The sequence below is a fragment of the Neopelma chrysocephalum genome, unplaced genomic scaffold, assembly GCF_003984885.1.
Source record: "Neopelma chrysocephalum unplaced genomic scaffold, ASM398488v2 Primary Assembly neopelma1_63, whole genome shotgun sequence".
NCBI classification, from domain to species: Eukaryota; Metazoa; Chordata; class Aves; order Passeriformes; family Pipridae; genus Neopelma; species Neopelma chrysocephalum.
In genome coordinates this window covers 5,900,643-5,919,448 of record NW_020897720.1, presented here as the reverse complement: position 1 = coordinate 5,919,448, position 18,806 = coordinate 5,900,643, and the positions used below count along the sequence as shown (strand labels likewise).

Sequence of the window (18,806 nt, the reverse complement as noted above, 5' to 3'; positions counted from 1 at the left end):
TCTCAGAGCCTGTGTCTGCCTCTGGGCCACACATTCAGCCAGTGTGAGGTCTGTGAAAGCCAGTGGAGTTCTACAGACTAACACCAGTGGGTTACAGTTGTACCTATTGGTGTGGGGGGGAAAGGACAGCCCTATTTATCTCATTTATCCTTTGGGCAGAGGAAGCTCCTGGTAATTAGCTCAGGTCATTTGCACCAAACCAGTGGCTCCTCTCAGTGTTTTCCCAAAGGCTGTAGATGTCTGCAGTGGGAAGGGGTACCCTGTGGATCCTCTGTTCAAGTCTCTGCCTTTTTAAAACCTCTGAAATGGTGGATGCAATATTGGTGTGTGGAAAGAGCGGGAAACCACTTGTTCAGGAAGGTCCCTGCCTAGACAGACACCTCATACCACTGAAACTGCTTTCATTTCCTGATTCCAGTACCTCATTTGCCCCTCTGTCTTAAAACACAAAACTTCCTCTCTGTACATGCAGCTCTTCTCTATAAATATCCCCAGTGCAGTTGGGGCTGTCAGGGTGAAGGCTGCTCCCCAGTGCAGCCCCACTGCCACAGCTGGCACCCGGCCCTTGGCACCATGGTACCACCTTACCATGCGGGAAAAATGAGGCAGAATCATGAAAACCCACCAGACCCCAGCAGCTGATATGTTTCAAATAGGATTCTACATTGGTAAGTGTTTAATTGCTAATGAAGGCAGGAGTCTGCCACTGCCTGTGCCATGAGAGGGTCACAGTTCTGTACCCAGCGAGGCACCGACCTGCAGCTTCTGCTGGTGCAGCTGGTGGCACTGGAATAGATCTGGGCAAAAGCAACTCTTTCTTTACTACCTTTCCATGGCACAGGGCAATTCTAGAACCACAGGTTTCAGGCTTTGCTGTCACCTCCACAAGCACCCCACACCCAGCGGGCAGCGTGATTTGTCTCTGGGAGAGCAGCACGAGGCTGGGCAGTGCCACTTCAGAGCAATGGGCAGAAATGAAACTCCAGTGGTGGTGTTATCTCCCATTAGGCTAAAAGGAAGTTTTAAGGATTCCTTAGTCCTTACTTAGCAAATTTGTTTATTTTGGAGGGAAATACTTGTGATAGAGTCTGGGTCTGACCACATGCCTGGCTGCAGCAGTCACACAGCTCCCTGCCTTGTCAGTGCCCCCAGGACAGTTGAGGGGTGTCTGTGCCTTTGATCAGCTCTGGGGTTTTGGGGGCTGGGTGGTGACTCCTGCACTTGGATGCACCCCACTACCCTGGATGCCAGCTGGGGTGCTGAGCTGGGGGTGAAGCTGCAGTAACAGTGCTGTGCTGGGGGCTGTCAGGGTTGGGGACACAGGTGACAACCTGGCATGAGGTGTCACCAGTGAAGATGGGGTTCTCAGGAAAGCCAAATTCCAGTGCCCAGCCAGAGACAAGGCCTTCGTGAGCTTCAGCATCCTCAGGATTTTCCTGGTGCCGTGTGTCCTGGTGACACCCCAGGAGCATGCAGAGTGTGTGGGTGGGGTGAGAGATGTGGGGACACTTTGGGGCAGGGAGTGTGGGGGCAGGAGGTGCAGGGACACTGCTGAGGTAGGGAGTGATTGCTTGGCAGTGCAGGTGGGAGGCACGGGGACAGTGCACAGCAGGCTGCACGTGGGGGTGCGTGGGGGACACGCGTGGGCGGGGGAGAGCGTGAGGACACCGCGAGGGGAGGGATCACACCTGGAGTAGGGGGAGCCCACGGTGCGGGCAGCACGCAGGAGGCGCGGTACACCGCAGGGATGCCGCACGCGTGGTCGGGGGGAGCGGTGACACGCGTGGGGCAGGCGGAGGGGGAGCTCAGGGGGTGCGGGGGGGGCTCGGGGTGCGGGTGCCGGCTGCCATTGGCTGCGGCGGGCTGATGTCACGGGCGGGTGTCACTTTATAAGCTCCGCGGCGCCGAACGGGCTGGGAGACGGGAGGGCGGGCGGTTGCCGCGCGCGGGACGGGACGGGACGAGGCAGACGGGACGGGACGGGACGGGACGGGACGGGAGCGGTCCCAGGTCCGCACGGCGGGAGCGTCCCCGCACCTGCGATCCCGTATGCGCGGCGCCCAGAGCAGCGCTGCCGCTGCGGAGCCCTAAGCAAAGCCGAGCCCCCCCCCGCCGCCCCTGGGGGGCTGCTGGCGGGCCATGGCGGTGGCAGGCACCGAGCTGCCCGGCGGCAACGTCAGCGCCAACCAGAGCGCCGCCGACCCCACGGTGTCGCGGGACGTGTGGATGGTGGGCATGGGGATCCTCATGTCGGTGATCGTGCTGGCCATCGTCTTCGGCAACGTGCTGGTGATCACTGCCATCGCCCGGTTCCAGCGCCTGCAGACTGTCACCAACTACTTCATCACCTCGCTGGCCTGCGCTGACCTGGTGATGGGGCTGGGCGTGGTGCCCTTCGGCGCCTTCCACATCATCATGGAGATGTGGCAGTTTGGGAACTTCTGGTGTGAGTTCTGGACCGCCTTGGATGTGCTCTGTGTCACAGCCAGCATTGAGACCCTCTGTGTCATTGCTGTGGACCGGTACTTCGCCATCACCTCCCCTTTCAAGTACCAGAGCCTGCTGACTAAGAGCAAGGCACGCGGGGTCGTCCTCGTCGTGTGGGTGGTCTCAGCCCTCACCTCCTTCTTGCCCATCCAAATGCACTGGTACCGGGCAGACCATGCAGAGGCCATCCGGTGCTATGAGAAGGACACATGTTGTGACTTTTTCACCAACCAAGCCTATGCCATTGCCTCCTCCATCATCTCCTTCTACCTGCCACTCATCATCATGGTATTTGTGTATGCCAGGGTCTTCCAGGTGGCCAAGAAGCAGTTGCAGAAGATAGATAGGAGCGAGGGGAGATTTCACACCCAGAACAAGGAGCAGGAGCAGAAAGGGGGAGCCGGGTACCGCCGTGCCTCCAAGTTCTTGAAGGAGCACAAGGCCCTCAAGACCCTGGGCATCATCATGGGCACCTTCACGCTGTGCTGGCTGCCCTTCTTCATTGTCAACATCGTGCACGTCATCCAGGACAACATCATTCCCAAGTACTTGTACATCCTCTTGAACTGGCTGGGCTATATCAACTCTGCCTTCAACCCTTTGATCTACTGCCGGAGCCCGGACTTCAGGTACGCCTTCCAGGAGCTCCTGTGCTTCCGCAGGTCTGCCCTGAAGATGTATGCCAATGGCTACTCCAACAGCAACGGCAGGGGAGACTACAATGAGGAGGAAAACGGCTACCCCCTGGCACCGGATAAAACCTGCGACTTGCTCTGTGAAGAGGGTTCCTTCCCTCACCCCGAGGACTTTTTGCACTGCAAAGGTACTGTGCCTAGCGGGTAGGGTACTGTGGGCTCTGGTGTGGCACACAGTGGTTGTACAGAGGAGTCTTTCTAAGGAAAATCAACTTCCCCCCTTAATAATAATAGTGATCCTCTTCTAGAGTACCCCTAAAATCTAATGGCTGCGAGAAACCCCAAACTCAAGCCTTATGCAAGTGGGGGCTGGACCCTGCTAGGGCAGGTGGGCTGCTGGCGGCCTCCCTGGTTAGGGGCATGACCGAGGGTCCCTTAAGTGGGGTCGGGGGGATTTGAGGCTGTGCAGAATGCACGTTCTCGGAAGGACTTTCTGGCCGCGGCCGGTGTTGAACTACCTCATGACCTTGCTGTGAGCAGCCGGTGGCTGCTGCGGGAGAGCCGTGCGGGGCGGCGGGAGCAGGGGTGGGGCTGGACCCCCCCCTGCCCCCGCGACAGCCCCGCTGAGGAGCCGGGCGCCTCGCGGGACTCCTCCCGGTTCCCTTCTCTTAACCGAGTCGGTGGCCGTGGGAAGCCCCCCCCGGCCAGGTGGGCATCTCGGGCGGTGGTGCCAGTGCTGTCCAGCCCGGGGGACTGTGCGGAGGTGGCAGTCTGCGACAAAATAGAGGGGAAGGGATGCTGGGAGTGGGGCTGAGCGCGGGTCGGCAGGGCTGGGTCACGGCCGCGGCTGTGGCTGGCAGTGGGACAGTTTCATCAACGCCCAGAAACTGCGAATGCTTTCTTTGCCAAGCGCTATAGGACTTTCTGCTGAAATAATAATAGGAATAAATGGACTATTTGCCTAAAATGTGAGCCTGTGACTGTGGGACTCGGGAATATTGTACTGGGAAGTCGGGTGACATGCTGCTGCAACCACAGACCATCGTTCTGCATCCAACCAAAAGCTTTTAAAGCACCCAGTTTGTTTAACTACAAGTCTCACATGACAGTGAGCCCGAGGGGAGGGGAGGAGGGTTTTTATTTTCCATGGCATCCAGCTCAGCTCCGACCGTGGGACGGCTGCAGGTCTGTTGGGTTGGTTGTGGAGGTTTTTTTTCCCCGTGTAACAGGCGCTGCCTTGATGTCCCCGCGCTGCGGAGCTGGCGGCGGGCGGGCAGGGCTGGCAGGGGACGGCAGACACGGGCGGGCAGGTTTGGGCGGCAGGACAGGACCGCACTGCTATCGAGGGCTGGCTCTCTGTGAGTCCCTAACTGGAGGGAAGCAGAAATTTGGGCTGGGGAAGGGGGAAATGGAGCTCTCCCACTATCCGCAATCGCGGTGCTGTGTGACAGGCTGGACCCGCGGGCCGGGAGGTTGTGCAAGTGCGCGGTCCTTTCAGAAACACTCGGGAGAGGTGCGGGGAAACGGTGCCCACGGGTCCTACCGGCGCTGCGTGAGACCGTGGTGTCCCTCGGGCACCGCCCGTGTGTGGATCCCCCGCATTTCCACGCGCTCTCCCCGCACTACGGGGGTGTTCGTTGCGTTGCTACTTGGGCCGTGCCGTGGTCAGTGGGTGGGTCTGGGTGTCGCTGGGTCCTTGGCAGAACTAGCTTTGCAAACGCAGTGGGGTGACCAGCGCGGAGCTGAGACCCCCCAGGCTGGTACCCCCCGGTGCAGAAGGCAGAGGGGCTTTGAAGCAGCGCTGTGCGCTGTCCTGGGGAGGTTGGAGGATGGGAGAGGGGTGGAGCAGGGTTTCTGGTTACCGACACCTCTTCGCAGTCCCCGTGTGGCCTTGGCTCTCTTGGCTGCTCTGAGAAGGACTTGCCCCAAGCGCTGGTGCCGTCAGGGGCAACCCCAGGGAATGCTGGAGGGGAATCCCGGCCTCCCTCCCCCGACGGCAGGGAGCAGGAGGGGGTGTCATTACTGATGGTCTCTGATGCTGCTGCAAGGTGTGAGGACAAGCTCCATGAGCTCTCACACCCCTCATGGTAAAAAACACCTGGCTTGTGTGGGGCTGGGGTCTGGAAACTCCTAGTGCTCCCTTCTTTTTTTTCCCAGAGTGGTACTGATCCTGCTTGAAAAGGGTGTTAGGAAGAAGGAACAGTTGTAAAAGCCCTCTCCTCCTCTGACTCAGCTCCACTTGCTGCCTCTGCAGCTCAGCACTACAGCAGAGGCAGGGAATGTGGCTGAGTCCTTCCCTCCTGCCTCTCTGCCTTGTTGCCTGCACCTGTCTGTGCCCTCACCTGCTGCCTTGGGAGGGATGTCAGCAGTGCCCCAAACCCTCTGAGTGTGAGCCAGTCGGGCAAAGGAAGGGTGTGATCTAACGGTGTGGTGTGTGAGGCCCCAGGTCAGCTCCTCAGATAAACATTAACAGGCTGCCCGAGCAGGGGACACCCAGCACAGGACCAGGGCTGCCAATCAGCTGCTGTTTGCTTCATACTGCACAAGGACTGAAAGTTGACAGGCTGGTGTGATGTGGAGTCGGTGTAGGTACACACAGTGTAGGTGCTCACACTGGGGCTGGAGATGCACTATACAATAGTGCAGGACATGATTATTATGTAGCATTGAGGGGAAGTGACAATTAACCTCTTGATTGTAGAGATCAATATCTCCTGTGTTGTTCTGTCTCCTGCATTTTGAATTTTGCCAGTCACTTTTATTTTGCAATACCTGGGAGTAGTGTGGGTTGGCAGGTAGCAAGGGGACACAGGGAGGAGGTGTCCCACAGTGTTGAAGGGTTAGCCAGCCTCCAACAGGCTCAGTGGTCAAACTCTCACCAGCTTTGGGACAGGACCCTCTGGCACAAAGAAATCCCATGTCCACGTGTTGGGGTCTGTATTTTCACTGTTATTAATTATTGGCACTTCAGTAACACATATTGTGGACCAGGACTTCGTTGTCCAAATAATCTCTCTATTTGTTTGGCTGCCTCTGTTTATACTTCAGATGTTGTGGCTCTGTGTAGCCAAAACTGAGAGATGAGCAAGTGACTGAATGTAAATCCACTCCAGCATCCAGAGCACGTGGGTGTGGAAAGGACAGGGAATGTTAGGCTGTTTGCACTGAGCAGTTGACCTTGGTACTGCAAAGCTCAGCTACGGTGTTGAGAAACCTCAGGCTTGCAGTGCAGTCTGAGTGTTGAAGAACTGATTTCTCTCCTCTAAGGTAATATTAGTAAAACTATTAAAATATAAACAGTGCAGTTCTGGGGGCAGCTGGAACTGAAAGAGAGAAATATTGGAGGAAAAAATATTATGGCATAACCAAAACCAAACCTGAAAAATCTTTCCTGTTCCGTGGTTGGAAAAGAAAAGCTTTGGACTGTTGAAATATTTTACACTACAAAGATAGTTTTATAGATACATGCTAGGCATTAAAAAATGGATCATTGAAGTCAGAAGTAGCTGTTAAATTGGATTTTAGGGTACTTAGGATTTACACTAGCAGAGAGTTGGGTCAGGTTAAATACATCTGATAAAACACACAGTGATAAACATCAAATTGTTATTGCAAACAGAACAGGCTACCTGCTGTGCTGCTGGCTTGTACCTTGTGCCACTGCCGCAAAGGTGGGTAGAGCATGAGAGGGATACTGCCCACCCATGTCAGTGGGGACACCGGTGGGATATGACCCCCAGATGTCTGTTTGTGCAGCTGACTCGAGTTTGGCAGTATATTCACTGCTTTTAGCCACTTTGGCCAAACAGATTGTAATTGTTTTTAAAGTCTTAGTTGAGATGGAGATCACAAACACAGCTTTTGTGTTGTTACAAAATACTGCCCTCGCTGTAGGTCCTGCTTGCGATCTGGGCAGCTGCAGCTTTCACATCAGGAGCTGTCTTTGCTTCATCCTCCAAAACAGCCAGAGTATTGAAAGCTCCTGAGTTATGCTAGTCCTTTGCCTCTTGGGAGCATTCCTGGAGAGTTTTTGGTGTCTGGGTAGCCAGGCCTGGAAATACAACCTTCAGCTTGCTCTGGCACTAGGGAGATGTGGAAGTGCATGAGGAGCTGGCAGAGGGAACGGGGTCTGGGTGCAGATCCCCACCTGGAAATGAGACTCAAGCATCTTTTGAGGACTGGTTGTTCCCAAAGCACCTCATATCCTGAGTTGTTCAGCAATTCCCACTGGGCAGCATCGCCTGTGGGTGCATATCACATTGCTGTGGGGTGTCAGGGCTGTCCCTGCCTCAGCCTTGCCTCTGAAACTGTGTCCAGACCATGCAACCTCCCCTGGGGTTCAGGTCAAGGTGAGGCCCCCGCTGAAGGATAGTGGTACAGCAGAGAGGGAGGGAAGAGATTTAAGTTACAAAATGCACCAAAATGTTTGAAAATAGGCCAGGGATTAATAGAGTAGAAAGGAGAGCCCTGCTTCTCCAGAGAGGGAGCGGATGTGTGAGCAGTCACACAACGTGCTCTTCAGCTCTCCTACGTCACAGTTGCTGGGTTTTGCAAAGGGCCCATTTAAGAGTTTATTTACTATGAGGGACATGCTTTTGTCATCGAGAGGAAGGTTTTGCCAGAGCTGGCTGGCAGTAACATCAGGCTGCAGTCTATCTCCCAGCATCTCTTGCCCTTCTGGTATAGAATCATGGAATCTTTTAGATTGGAAAAGACCTTTAAGGTCAAGTACAACTGTTAACCTGGCACTGCCATCAATCCAGCCTGTCCAGATCCATCTGCAGAGCCTTCCTACCCTCCAACAAATCAACACTTCTCCCAAATTAGCGTCATCTGTAACCTTAATGGGGGTGCATTTGATCCTCTTGCCTAGATCATCAATAAAGATATTAAACAGGACTGGCCCAAAACTGAGCCCTGGGAAACACCGCTGTTTACTGGCCCATAGCTGGATTCAGCTCTATTCCCCATCACTCTCTGGGCCCAGCCATCCAGTCATTTTTGTACCCAGCAAACAGTGTACCTATCCAAGCCATGGGAAACCAGTTTCTCCAGGAGAATGCTGTGGGAAGTAGGTGTTAAAGGCTTAACTAAAGTCCAGGTAGACATTGTTCACAGTCTTTCCCTCATCTACTAAGCAGTTCACCTTGACACAGGACATCAGGTCCCTGTCTTCCAGGTCAAGGTGTTGGGTGCTTGGAGTACAACTGGTCTGATTAATAAAGACTGAGACCAAGAAGGCATTAAGCACCTCAGCCTTTTCCTCATGCTTTGTCACTGTGTTTTCCCAATAAAGTATGGAGATTCTTCTCAGCCCTCCTTCTATTGCTGATGTACTTATATAAAAATATTTTTAATTGTCTTTTGTGGCAGCAGTCAGATTAAGCTCTAGTTGGGCTCTAGTCCTTCTAACTTTTCTCCCTGCATCACCTCACGACATCCTTGTTGTTGCCTGAGTTGCCTGCCCTTTTTCCAGAGGTCCTAAACTCTCCCTTTTTTCCTGAGTCTCAGCCAAAACTCTCAGTTCTGCCAGGCTCATTCGCTTCCCTGCTGGCTCGTCCAGCACGTGGGGACAGTCTGCTCCTGCACCTTTAATTTCAGCTCCTGTTGCCAGGAGTCTCAAACACCCACACTGTCTGAGGGAAGGGCTTTGTCCCTCCCTTTGCCAGTCGTCTGCCTCCAAGTGTTTATTTTCACTGTATGATGAATCCATTTCCCAAGGAGATGGGTTTATGAGCACATTCATTCCTCTGGCAGGAGGGAGGATGGCCTGTCTTGCATGTTCCCTTCTCTGCTCTCTGTCAGTGGATACAAAGTGCCATCCTCAAAGTAGCAGGGAAACAAAGGTTTCCTGACCTACCATGGCACTGCCTGGCTGTGTCCCTGGGCTGTGAGGATTGAAGGGGAAGCTGGGGAAGGTGTACACTGCTCTTCTCACCAGCTTTACCCCAGTCTTCCCCTCCCCACATGCCTTTGCAGGGGCATCCAGCCCTGGTGAAGCACCTTGTACCTTGGCTGACCCACACTGTTTGCTAACTTGTGCCTGCACTTCAGGTGTGCAATGTATGTGGTACCCAGAGCGGTTCTGCAGGTTCAGGTGAGCAAGAGCTGTTGTGAAAAGCTGTCCTGGCCTTGGTTGTTGTTCTCAGCAGGGAGGCAGTGTGACTCCAGGCTCCCTGAGATTAGTGTTTTGCAAGATTAAGGTTCCTTTCATCACTGTTTTTACACTTTGCTTGGTTTCTCAGTTCCACAGTAGGACCACAGCCACTCTGGCATCTCCTCCCTGTGCAGCGGTCTCTTCCAGTGTGAAAGCTTGGCTCTTTTGAGCAGCCCCAGCATCTCTTCTCCTTGTTATACTTTTATTGGAGCTATTTTGAAAGCAAACATTAGGAGTAATCTTTCTTCCTGGGGGCAAAGAGAACATTTTGCAATGAACACACACCCTGGGCTGTGAGGATGCTGCCATTTAGCAGCTGGGGTAGATACACCCTCTTGCCAAGACATTTCTGTGGGTCACCAGTGACATGGGGCACCCAGGGGAACCTGTAGGTGCTTTTTGTCACATTCCAGAGTAGGGCAGCAATATTCCACCCAGCACTGACTCTTGGGAGATGCAACTGTTCCTCAAGGGCTCCAGCTGCAGCTGGTGGCACGGGCAGGTCCTGTGGCACCACCGCTCCCTCTCACAGCCTCGGCCAAAGGACTGAGGCTTGTATTTGCCTGGCACAGAACAAGGTACAGCCAGCTGGGCTGGGAGAACAGTCACTTCTCCAGTGACACAGCCTGGGTCTAGACAGAGCAGCGCATGCTGGAAACTGGGGTTTACACAACTTGAAAGTAAAGTGGTAAGTGGTAAGCCTTGTAAGAGTAGAACACAACCCTGATTCCCCTGGATCTGGCAGTGGGTGTTCGCTGGAATTGCTGTGTGTAGAGGTGATGAATCAAGCGGAGTATTTTAGTGGGCACCGGGCTTTTATAAACTTTCTTCATCGTGAAAAAAGTGGATTTGCTGCTTCTCTGTGCATGCAATTTCAGTCTTTCCCATTTTCTCACCCTCCCAATGGCAGGAGCATACAATTGAATTTCTGTGCAATATTGCCAGTGCCAGTGAGAGTGGACTGGGAAATATTTAATTGTTTACTGTCCTTGGTAAGGTCATTTTTGCACAAGTGTGTTAGAGATAGATGTATATGTGTGTATACATATCTCCATTATCTATATACAGCAATATATATATCTGTATATAAACAAGGAAATGTAAAGGTGTTTTGCTGTGCTAGATACATACATAGATGAAGATCTGTATGTTTAAAACCTGGAGTATTTATTGCACGTCCTATCGATGTTGTGTTTAAATAAAGAGTAATTATGGTATGCTTGTAGTCAAGTGTCCTTGCTTAAAGCTGTTTTGCTGGCTCTATTTCCCCCATACTCCCCAAGATGCTTCCAGTGAATCATTCAGGGCTCATTAAAGAAAACCAACACCTAAAGACGTGGATGCTGGCAGGGAGGCAAACATAGGGTGGACAAGAATTTCATTGATTTATTTAGTGCTTTGAGCAATGGAAATGGTAAAGGAGCTGTGGGTGCTCAACACCTCGCTGTAAAAGGGCTTATCTGGTTTTCACATCTTATGCCAGGATCTGCAAACAGAGTTTTAAAAGTCCACCTGCTTTCCTGCCTGTTTGGACTGGAAACAGTGGCAGTCTTGGATGGCTCCTGCACTGCCATGGTAGCACTTCCCATGCTGCTGCAGAAACATGGACCAGTACAGCTGGGGGCTTTAATCCTCTGTTGCTGGTCACCAGTGCCAGCGTTCCCTGGAACTGGGAGGAAACACAGATGTCCAGTGCTGAGACTGTTGGGATGGGAAACATGAAACACTGCAAAATGTATTTGGCACTGATCTGTAGAGCCCAATGCTGTCCCTGCTCTGCTCCACCCAGAGCCCCCATGCTGGCACACAGCAGGAGGGAATGGTGGTTCTGCTCCTTCTCTGCTGTCTGAGCAAGGTCTTACCTCACAGGGCTTCTGAGTGTTGACTCAGCACCAAACTCTGTGCTGCAGCTTCTTCAGCTGGGCTGTTTTGGAGCTTGGGCTGGAAGCAGGTAATGGAATGAATTGCCTGCAGGAATGGGGTGACAGAAGCACGGTGTGGTGGTAGGACACTGCTGTCTGTCCCAGGTTGCTTTATCTCCTAGATAGGATTGGAAAAGCTCATGGGGGCGTGTCTTTGGGAAAGTCTCCTGGCCTGTTCTCTGTTACCTGTTGTCCTGATGTTTCTATTGCTTCAGGTGAGGGTGAAGAAAGCATGGGTAATGTAAAGTAGGATCCCAGCCCAGCATGTTGCAGTGACAAGTATTTTGCATTCTGTATGCCACTTAAGACCATGGTGAAAGTCTTGGCAGCAGAGGCCAGTGTGCCTGGAACATTTTGAGGCTTCTTCCTTCCAGAAACAACAGCAGGGAGCTGTTGTGCAGCTTGGACAGGGAGGGATTGCACTAGGCAATTCCAAAGCACAGCGGATGCCCAAATTATAATAATTTGTGGGTTTGTGCTTTCAAGAGAGAGAGAGCCACAGCTATAAGTACAAGCCATTGCTGACTGCAGGGGTCCTGAAGAAAGAATCAGTCAGTCCTTCAGCCTCTGTGGTGGGAGCCTCAGCTGCCATCCAGCTCCCCCCCAACCCTGTTAAAACAGGACATTCCAATTGGAGAATATTTCTCATCCCATCCTGGAAAGGTTTGTTGGTATTAAGAGATTCTTAGAGCCCAGTTCCTGCTTCCCAGCACATGTGATGTTACCCTGAGGCTTCCAACAGCTTCTCTTGGCTCTGGTCCCTCAGGGACGACAAAGGAAAGGCATTAGGAAACCACAGCAGCCACTGTCAGAGCTGCCTGTGGTCTCACAGACACGACTTCTCTGCATGTGGAGGCACAGTAGGAACATTGAGAGGATCTCCCCAGCCTTAAAGACAGTCCCCTCGGCTGCTCAGGGAGGTTCAGGCGCCACCACCAAGTTCTGTGGCCTCAGCCCAGTCCTGAGAAATGCATAAACAGCAAATGGCCTCTGGGAAGCCCCTGCCAAGTCCTTTTTCCCTCATGTAAATATTTTTTCCTCTTAAGTGTATGCAAGTGTGAAAAACCTCTCCCTAATCTTTTTTTTCTTTTCTCTCTGGCTGAAGAAAATACTTGTTCACCCCTGGGTGAGAACTGCCCTCATTTTGATACTTTGCAGCTGAAGCAAGAACCACACCGCTGAAAACATTTCTTATCATCCCCAAAGCCATAATGCTCTTCCTGCCTCCCAGGCCCACTGGAATCAGATTAAATGGTGCCTCCCATGATGGCACCAGTCAGGACATGACACTCCTTAGTGGCTGTGGGATGGAGGTCCCATGAGCTACAGCATGTGGACAGCAAATTGGTGAGGCAGCCTTGAAGATGACTTCAAAAGCAGTGCAAAATACCCCTGGGGTTACAGGGTCCCTGCTCCAAAGACTGAAAGTCCTATTCTGCTGTATTGGACTCATGGCTGGAAATGCAGGGCAGTTTCTCCTGAGAGAAACTAGAGCCCTAGATAAGTTTCTTGCTGCCTGTCCCCAAAAGCAAGCGGCTCAGTGGTAGATACGCTGATTTTCCGATACACTCTTGGTAGAGAAAGGAAGTGTGTCTGCACATGGTAAAGACTGTGGGAGCCCCAAAATATCTCTGTTCAGGGGAGCAGGGTGGGGGAGCTGGGTTGGTACCTGTTCGCTGGGGAGTCTGTTCTCACTGTTCAGATGTTTTCTCAATCTCCATTGACCTCACCTGGCAGTCCTGCTTGGGAATGGGTGGGATCAGGTGTGGGCTGTCACCATTTCTTTCCAGTCCTTTGTTAGGGTCACAGCTCAGGTCTGTATCTCATGAGAATAAGATGCTGTTGCTGCTTGTGGTTTCTGAGAGGAAGTGTAATTATAACTGTGGGCAGCAAGAGAATGATGCTGATACATCTGTATCAGCCTTGACTGATGGTGAGACCTCCCTGTAACCCAAATGCTACTGTGATACTCTGCCTTGACACGAGTCTGGCTGAGCACAGGACCTTCTTTACAAGAGTCAGGGTGAACAGCTCTAGTGCAGAGCTACTGGGTGTGAAGTTGAGTCAGAATCAGAATGACAGAATATTCTAAGTTGGAAGAGACCCACAAGAATCATCAAGTCCAACTCTTAAGGGAATGGCCCACACGGGAATCAAACCCACAGAAGGGATGTACCAGCAGCTTTGTAGACAAAATCATTTTGGCACAGCAGCTGAGGCAAAGGGGAGCTGTAGAGGTGAGACCTGTGGGAGGATAAAGAGAGAGCAGAACCACAGAAAGATATTTTGTGACTCAGAACAAGAAGGCCATTCCTCAGTAACTGCATAGCATGTTTTGTACAGTTCATTTAAAGCTGACTATGTGGTTCCCTGTCCCTCCGAGGCTCCCTGCTGCAGAGAAAGACCCTTCTTAAAAGGGGATCCTCGGAGTACTTATTTATAGCTTGTAAACTGCTCCAGGAGAGTCATCCAGCCTTGAATGAACACCTCCCATGCCCGGCAGCAGAGTGATGTACAGGCTGTTCTCCTGCAGTCCCAGCCCCTCCCTCTGACATTTGCTATCAGACTGTAAGGGACAGTTGCCGGCATCTCTCCCTGGTGCCGGAGGTGATGACACATTGGCTGCTGCCACGTTGGGCTGGCAGAGGCAGGAGGAGGCAGGGAGAGGGGCAGGGTACTCCTGCTGGGCTGCCCCTTCCTTGGAAGTGATGGGATGCGAGCAGTGCATGCTATTCCCAGAAAGGAAAGGTCAGGGTGCAGAGCTGTGTGTGATGAGCCCCCAAGGCAGAGCCAGTGGCAGCAGGAGGGGCCTGGGGGTGAAGTTGCGGTTTCTAGGTATGAGTTCTGGATGTTGGCCAGGAGAGACAGAAATGAACTGGGGAGAAGGGAAAGGATTGTTGGTTTGAAATGAAGCATGAGACGCTGCAGAATTGGTGGCCTGGGGCATGATGAGTGATCCCTACCAGTCTGCAAAGCCCCCCTGCACCTTAGAGAGACCCAGGATGGGGGGCTGGCATTGCATTTGCTCAGGCTTGGCCTCAGGCTGGGCTGGCCCCAACCCTCCATTCCAGGGGCAAACCACTGCTGAAAATCACGCTTGGACTCACTTATCTGGCTGCAGGGTAGGATTTCAAATTGCTACAGTCACAGGACACAGCTTTGGGGATTTTCCTTTCTGATATGATTTGCAAAGCCAAAGGCTTGTAGCAAAGTCAAAGTGAATTCACGGATGTTTTCTTTCTCTGCCTAAGAATCCTCTTTAACACTCAAAACTCATGAGGGAAAATATTATGATAAAACTGGACAGGGCCAACTCTTTTAGCATAGGTTTAAACAACTGCAGCTTACTGATGGCCTGTATCTAAGGAGGCTCCTATCAGCTCTGCCATTAAAGTCATAAATACAGCAAACACCAGTGATGGAAAGAGAAGGACTCTAAGAAAATGGTTGAAGGGATAGATGGAGGCAACCAAATAAGAGAGGCTATATGCCCAAGAAGAGTGTAAAAAGATGAAATGATTGGAGATGAAAAATTGGTCCTGAGAGGGACAATGAGTCAAGCATCAGCAGGAAACTCAAGTTGGATAGCGAGAGGCTGGATCCCATGGAAAAGGAGGGAGAAGGTACAAATGGGCTGGAAAATGCCATGAAAGTAGGATCTGCATTTCAGTGCAGGCAGCCCCAGTGGTGTCTCTTCCCTCCTACATTAGTAGTTCCCTTGTCTGCTCTCAGGCAGTGTGAGATTAATGTAGCAGATGTGGCAGGAGAATGTGGCAGGACACAGGGAGAGTGGGTAGGACAGTCTCTTGGTGAGACAGAATTGCTGGGGACCCGTGGGTGAGCAGGGATGGCCATTAGAGAGGCAATGCAGGCACAGTTTGTTCCCAGTGTCAAGAAGGCTGTCCAAGACAAGTGGCCAGCCTAATTTACACTCTGAGAACAAGGAAGGTGAATGTTGTCTTATTTTTAATGACGGTCTCCTCTGCCTTGTGCCATGTGACCTCCTGCAGTAGGGTTCCAGTTTTGGGAAAAGCAGGGAAAAAGCAACTCCAACCAAATGAAAACATTCTGGGATGTCCCTGCTGCTGAGCTGTTCACTCCAACATCACCCACAGGATCAGACCGTCCTGTGCCTTAGTTTTGGATGGAGATATCCCTTCTCTGTACTGATATTACAGCCTTGATTCCAAAATTTCTCTTTCCTGTCTCCCCTTCCAGTCAGTGTAAATGCAATGACAGTAATGAGGTGGCCTAAAGCTGACCTTGGGTCATCCAACCCTGCTAAAGCACTGGTATGGGGGTGTGTGATGGAGAAAGAGGGAGATGACTGTATAAGACAAATAGCTGCAGATAAATTTGGGACCTCACTCTTATTTTAACTGAAACCGGAGCGGGGTTGGGGCAGTTGCCAGCAAAGCACCTTGGCTGGGGAGTGATGGAGGGAAGAAGGGTTTCACTGGGCAGGCTGGGGGGCTGGGGAGGGCTGTGCCACCCCGGCACACAGGGCAATTAGAGTTTCCCAGCAGAATCCAGTGGAGTCAGGGGAACAAATGTGACATTTGTTAAAGACAGAGCTCCTATGAATGGGACGCAGTGCTTGTGAGTCTCCCCCAAAGTGCCACAGATCAAATGGCCAAGCAGAGCCTTTGCCAAATTCATTGTTTCTTGAATAAAAGCCACAGCTGGGGAGAGCAATGTCAAGATATGGAAACTGGGACAGACATGCTTGCATAGTGCCTGCTTGTTCTCTGGCTGGCATTAGCTGGTGTTCCTAACTTCTGACACCCATGAGAGCTGAAAGAGTTAGGAGGTGGCTTAAAAAGGCATTTTTAAATGTGTTTTCTATTAGGAGCCTTCACATGTAGATAGAGGTGCCCAGAGAAAACCAGTGGTGGAACACAGATGAAAAAAGCCTCGTATACATTTTCAAAAATGTCCCGTCTACCTTAATATACCACCTTTCTTTCCCTTAGCTCCTTCTGGAGCGGGGGTATTTGAGTCATACAACCTGATTCTCTTCTGGAGCATCTTCTTCCTCCTCTTCCTTGCAGAAGCCAATGCGTTTGGAAAATCCCCTCCCAATCCTTGGCACAGGACAAGATTATATAAAGCAATAATTCATGGTTTCCTCTGAGCCCCCCCAGGTTCCTTCCCTTTGTGTAGAGGATGACTGCTTCTGGAATAAGCAGCAAGCTCTCTTCCTTCTCAGAGGCTGCTCTGCTGCCTGCCAAGGCACAACTTGGAGGGTGTGGAGCGGACGTTCCTGTCATTCTTGAGGCATGAATGCCTTTGCAGTGAGTGTCTGACAGGTATGGAGACAAATCAGGACAGCCGTCCCCCTGGAGAGGAGATGACCTTGGTGATAAGCAGGTGTGAGTGGGGAATCACTGAATCAAAGAATCATTTAGGTTGGAAAAGACCTCTGAGATCATCAAGTCCAACTAATCACCACTTTGCCAACTAGAAAAGTGGAAGGGAAGATGGGGTTTTCCCTGGAGAAGAGCCATGGGAAGAGGTTGGGTACTTGGTGACACCAGGGATGCTGTTTGGGCTTTGGCATCAGCATTGCTCCCAGAAGTTTTTGCTGCTCTTAGTTTGCTCTTTGTTTATAATCTTGGGGTGTCTCCACAATGTGGGCCACGCCAGCCAGCAGCCGTGGTTTGTTTGGAAGGGACAAGTCAGCGCAGCTCACCGCTCCTGGTCTGTCCATCGTGCACACTTGTCCCTGTGGTGAACGGGGCTGCGGGGCTGTGGCCGTGCTATTTCCAGTGCCTGTGGGAATATGAGTGCCTGGTATGTGTGTGGTGTTAGCGCTGCTTTGCTGAGGTGGTTTTACCCTGAGCAGCCTCAGAGGATGTGCAGAGTGACCTGCAGCTGCACTGTGCTCCAAGAAAAGCAGGGAGGTGGGAGCCCACAGGATGGGGACCTGGGCAGGACCCTGGCTGTGTTAGGGATGTAAAACTATCCATGGTCCAAATCTAGACAGGAGTTGTCTTGCTGTGAAAGGTGCCCTTGCAGTAACATGGAGATACCCCTAGTCGCCAGTGTTCGTAGCCATCCCTGAAAAGCAGCAGCCTGGGTCTGTAGTCACTGGGTAGAGACTGTTGTTACAGAAACACATGGGACTTTGTACAGCCTGAAATGTTCATTCAGGCTTTGTACCTAATTCCTGGAGACCTCAATCCTCTCTGAAGCACAAAGGCTTTATTATGAGGTGCTTGTTGAGTTGCAGGAAGAAAGAAATACAGTGTGAAGATATCACCCTGTTCTGCAGTCACAAACATCTACGATGCAGGGCCCAGATTAGAAATGAAGTGCGCTGAGTCTGCGCTCCACTGAGGTGACTCATCTCACATCTCGGTGCCGCCTGTGACATGGAGCCTGCCAGGCACATGGTGCCTGGAAGGGCAGTGTCCCTGCTCACTGTGCCCAGGAATTTGGAGAGAAGATGCTTCACAACTACCAGATATTGTCCTTTCTTGGCTTCTGCAGCAGGAATCTGAACTCAGCCTGATGCAGATTCACCTAACGATGAAACCCTTTTATTACTTTGCCAGAGCTGTGAGGATGGCTGTAAGACAACTGTCATTCAGCCTCACCACAGAGGAGATGAGACACCAGGGCTAGATCGCTGAAGGATAAGATGCAACCCTTTGCACCAAAAGGACAACCTTACCTAGTAGTAAAAAGCCATTTTATGTTATATTTGTTAGCCTTGAGTAATCCTGACTGTTCTAAAAGTGACTGCATCCCTGCAAGCTTCCCATTTTCATTAACCTAAGTACCCGTTAATTTCCTTTCCTTCAGCTGTCGGTAAAAAAGGTTGAGTTTGAAGAACTTTCTTCCTTCCCCTTCCCATCTTGTATGATTCATCCACAGATACCTCATTTCTTGATGGAGGAGAAGCCAGGCTAAGGAGGCAATTTCATCATGAATATCAGTGCAAATCAGGCCAGAGAAGTCGCAGGATGATAATGGTACTTTTATGTACGCGTGCTAATTATAGCAACAGCAGAGCCAAGTCCACGCTGTGGCTTTGCACGAGGAAATCCCCTGTGGTTTCAGCCAGGAGTTCCAATTACTCTTTGTTAAAATTACTAAGAGAAACTAGACCTGTTAGGTCATGTGCACTTCTGAAAGATTTCTCTGCTGCAGTGCAAACGTAGGGATGGGTATATCCTGCTCAGAAGTTGCCAGAAAGTTTTTCAGGCTGTGTTTGCCATTTGCAGAATTACGAGGCGCCCACCCTTTCCCTGGATAGAAAAGTCTCACCATCTCCTTCATCCCTGTTTTGCCCCTTGGCTCACAGCTGCTCTGCTCTGATCATTCCTCCTGAGCTGGCACGCCGCGGCCTTGCCCGCACTGCTCATCCTGTGTCTGTGCCGTGCCGCGTTTCTCACCACAGGCGTCCTTACCCCCATCTCTGGCTTCTTCAAAGGATGGCCATGGAAATAACAAGCACTTTGTTGTTAATAATAGAGACAACTTAGAGATGAGCTGCTGAGTGATTAAAGGGCTGCTGGACTGGTTTTTGAGGCGAGAATAATGGAGCTGAATATATGTAGGCATTCCACCCACTCCGCCTTTCATCTTCCTTACATGGAA

The 18,806-nt window shown here is 51.7% G+C and overlaps 1 protein-coding gene across 1 annotated transcript in view; it reads left to right on the top strand.

Moving 5' to 3' along the window:
* Positions 1 to 2,000: 2,000 nt before the first annotated feature.
* ADRB2 (adrenoceptor beta 2) overlaps positions 2,001 to 18,806 on the top strand; it is a 30,348-nt gene continuing 13,542 nt past the window's right edge. The window contains exon 1 of the mRNA XM_027682592.1: positions 2,001 to 3,310. Coding sequence (XP_027538393.1) covers positions 2,140 to 3,310 — 1,171 coding nt within the window. The 5' untranslated portion in view covers positions 2,001 to 2,139. The remainder of the gene's footprint in view (positions 3,311 to 18,806) is intronic.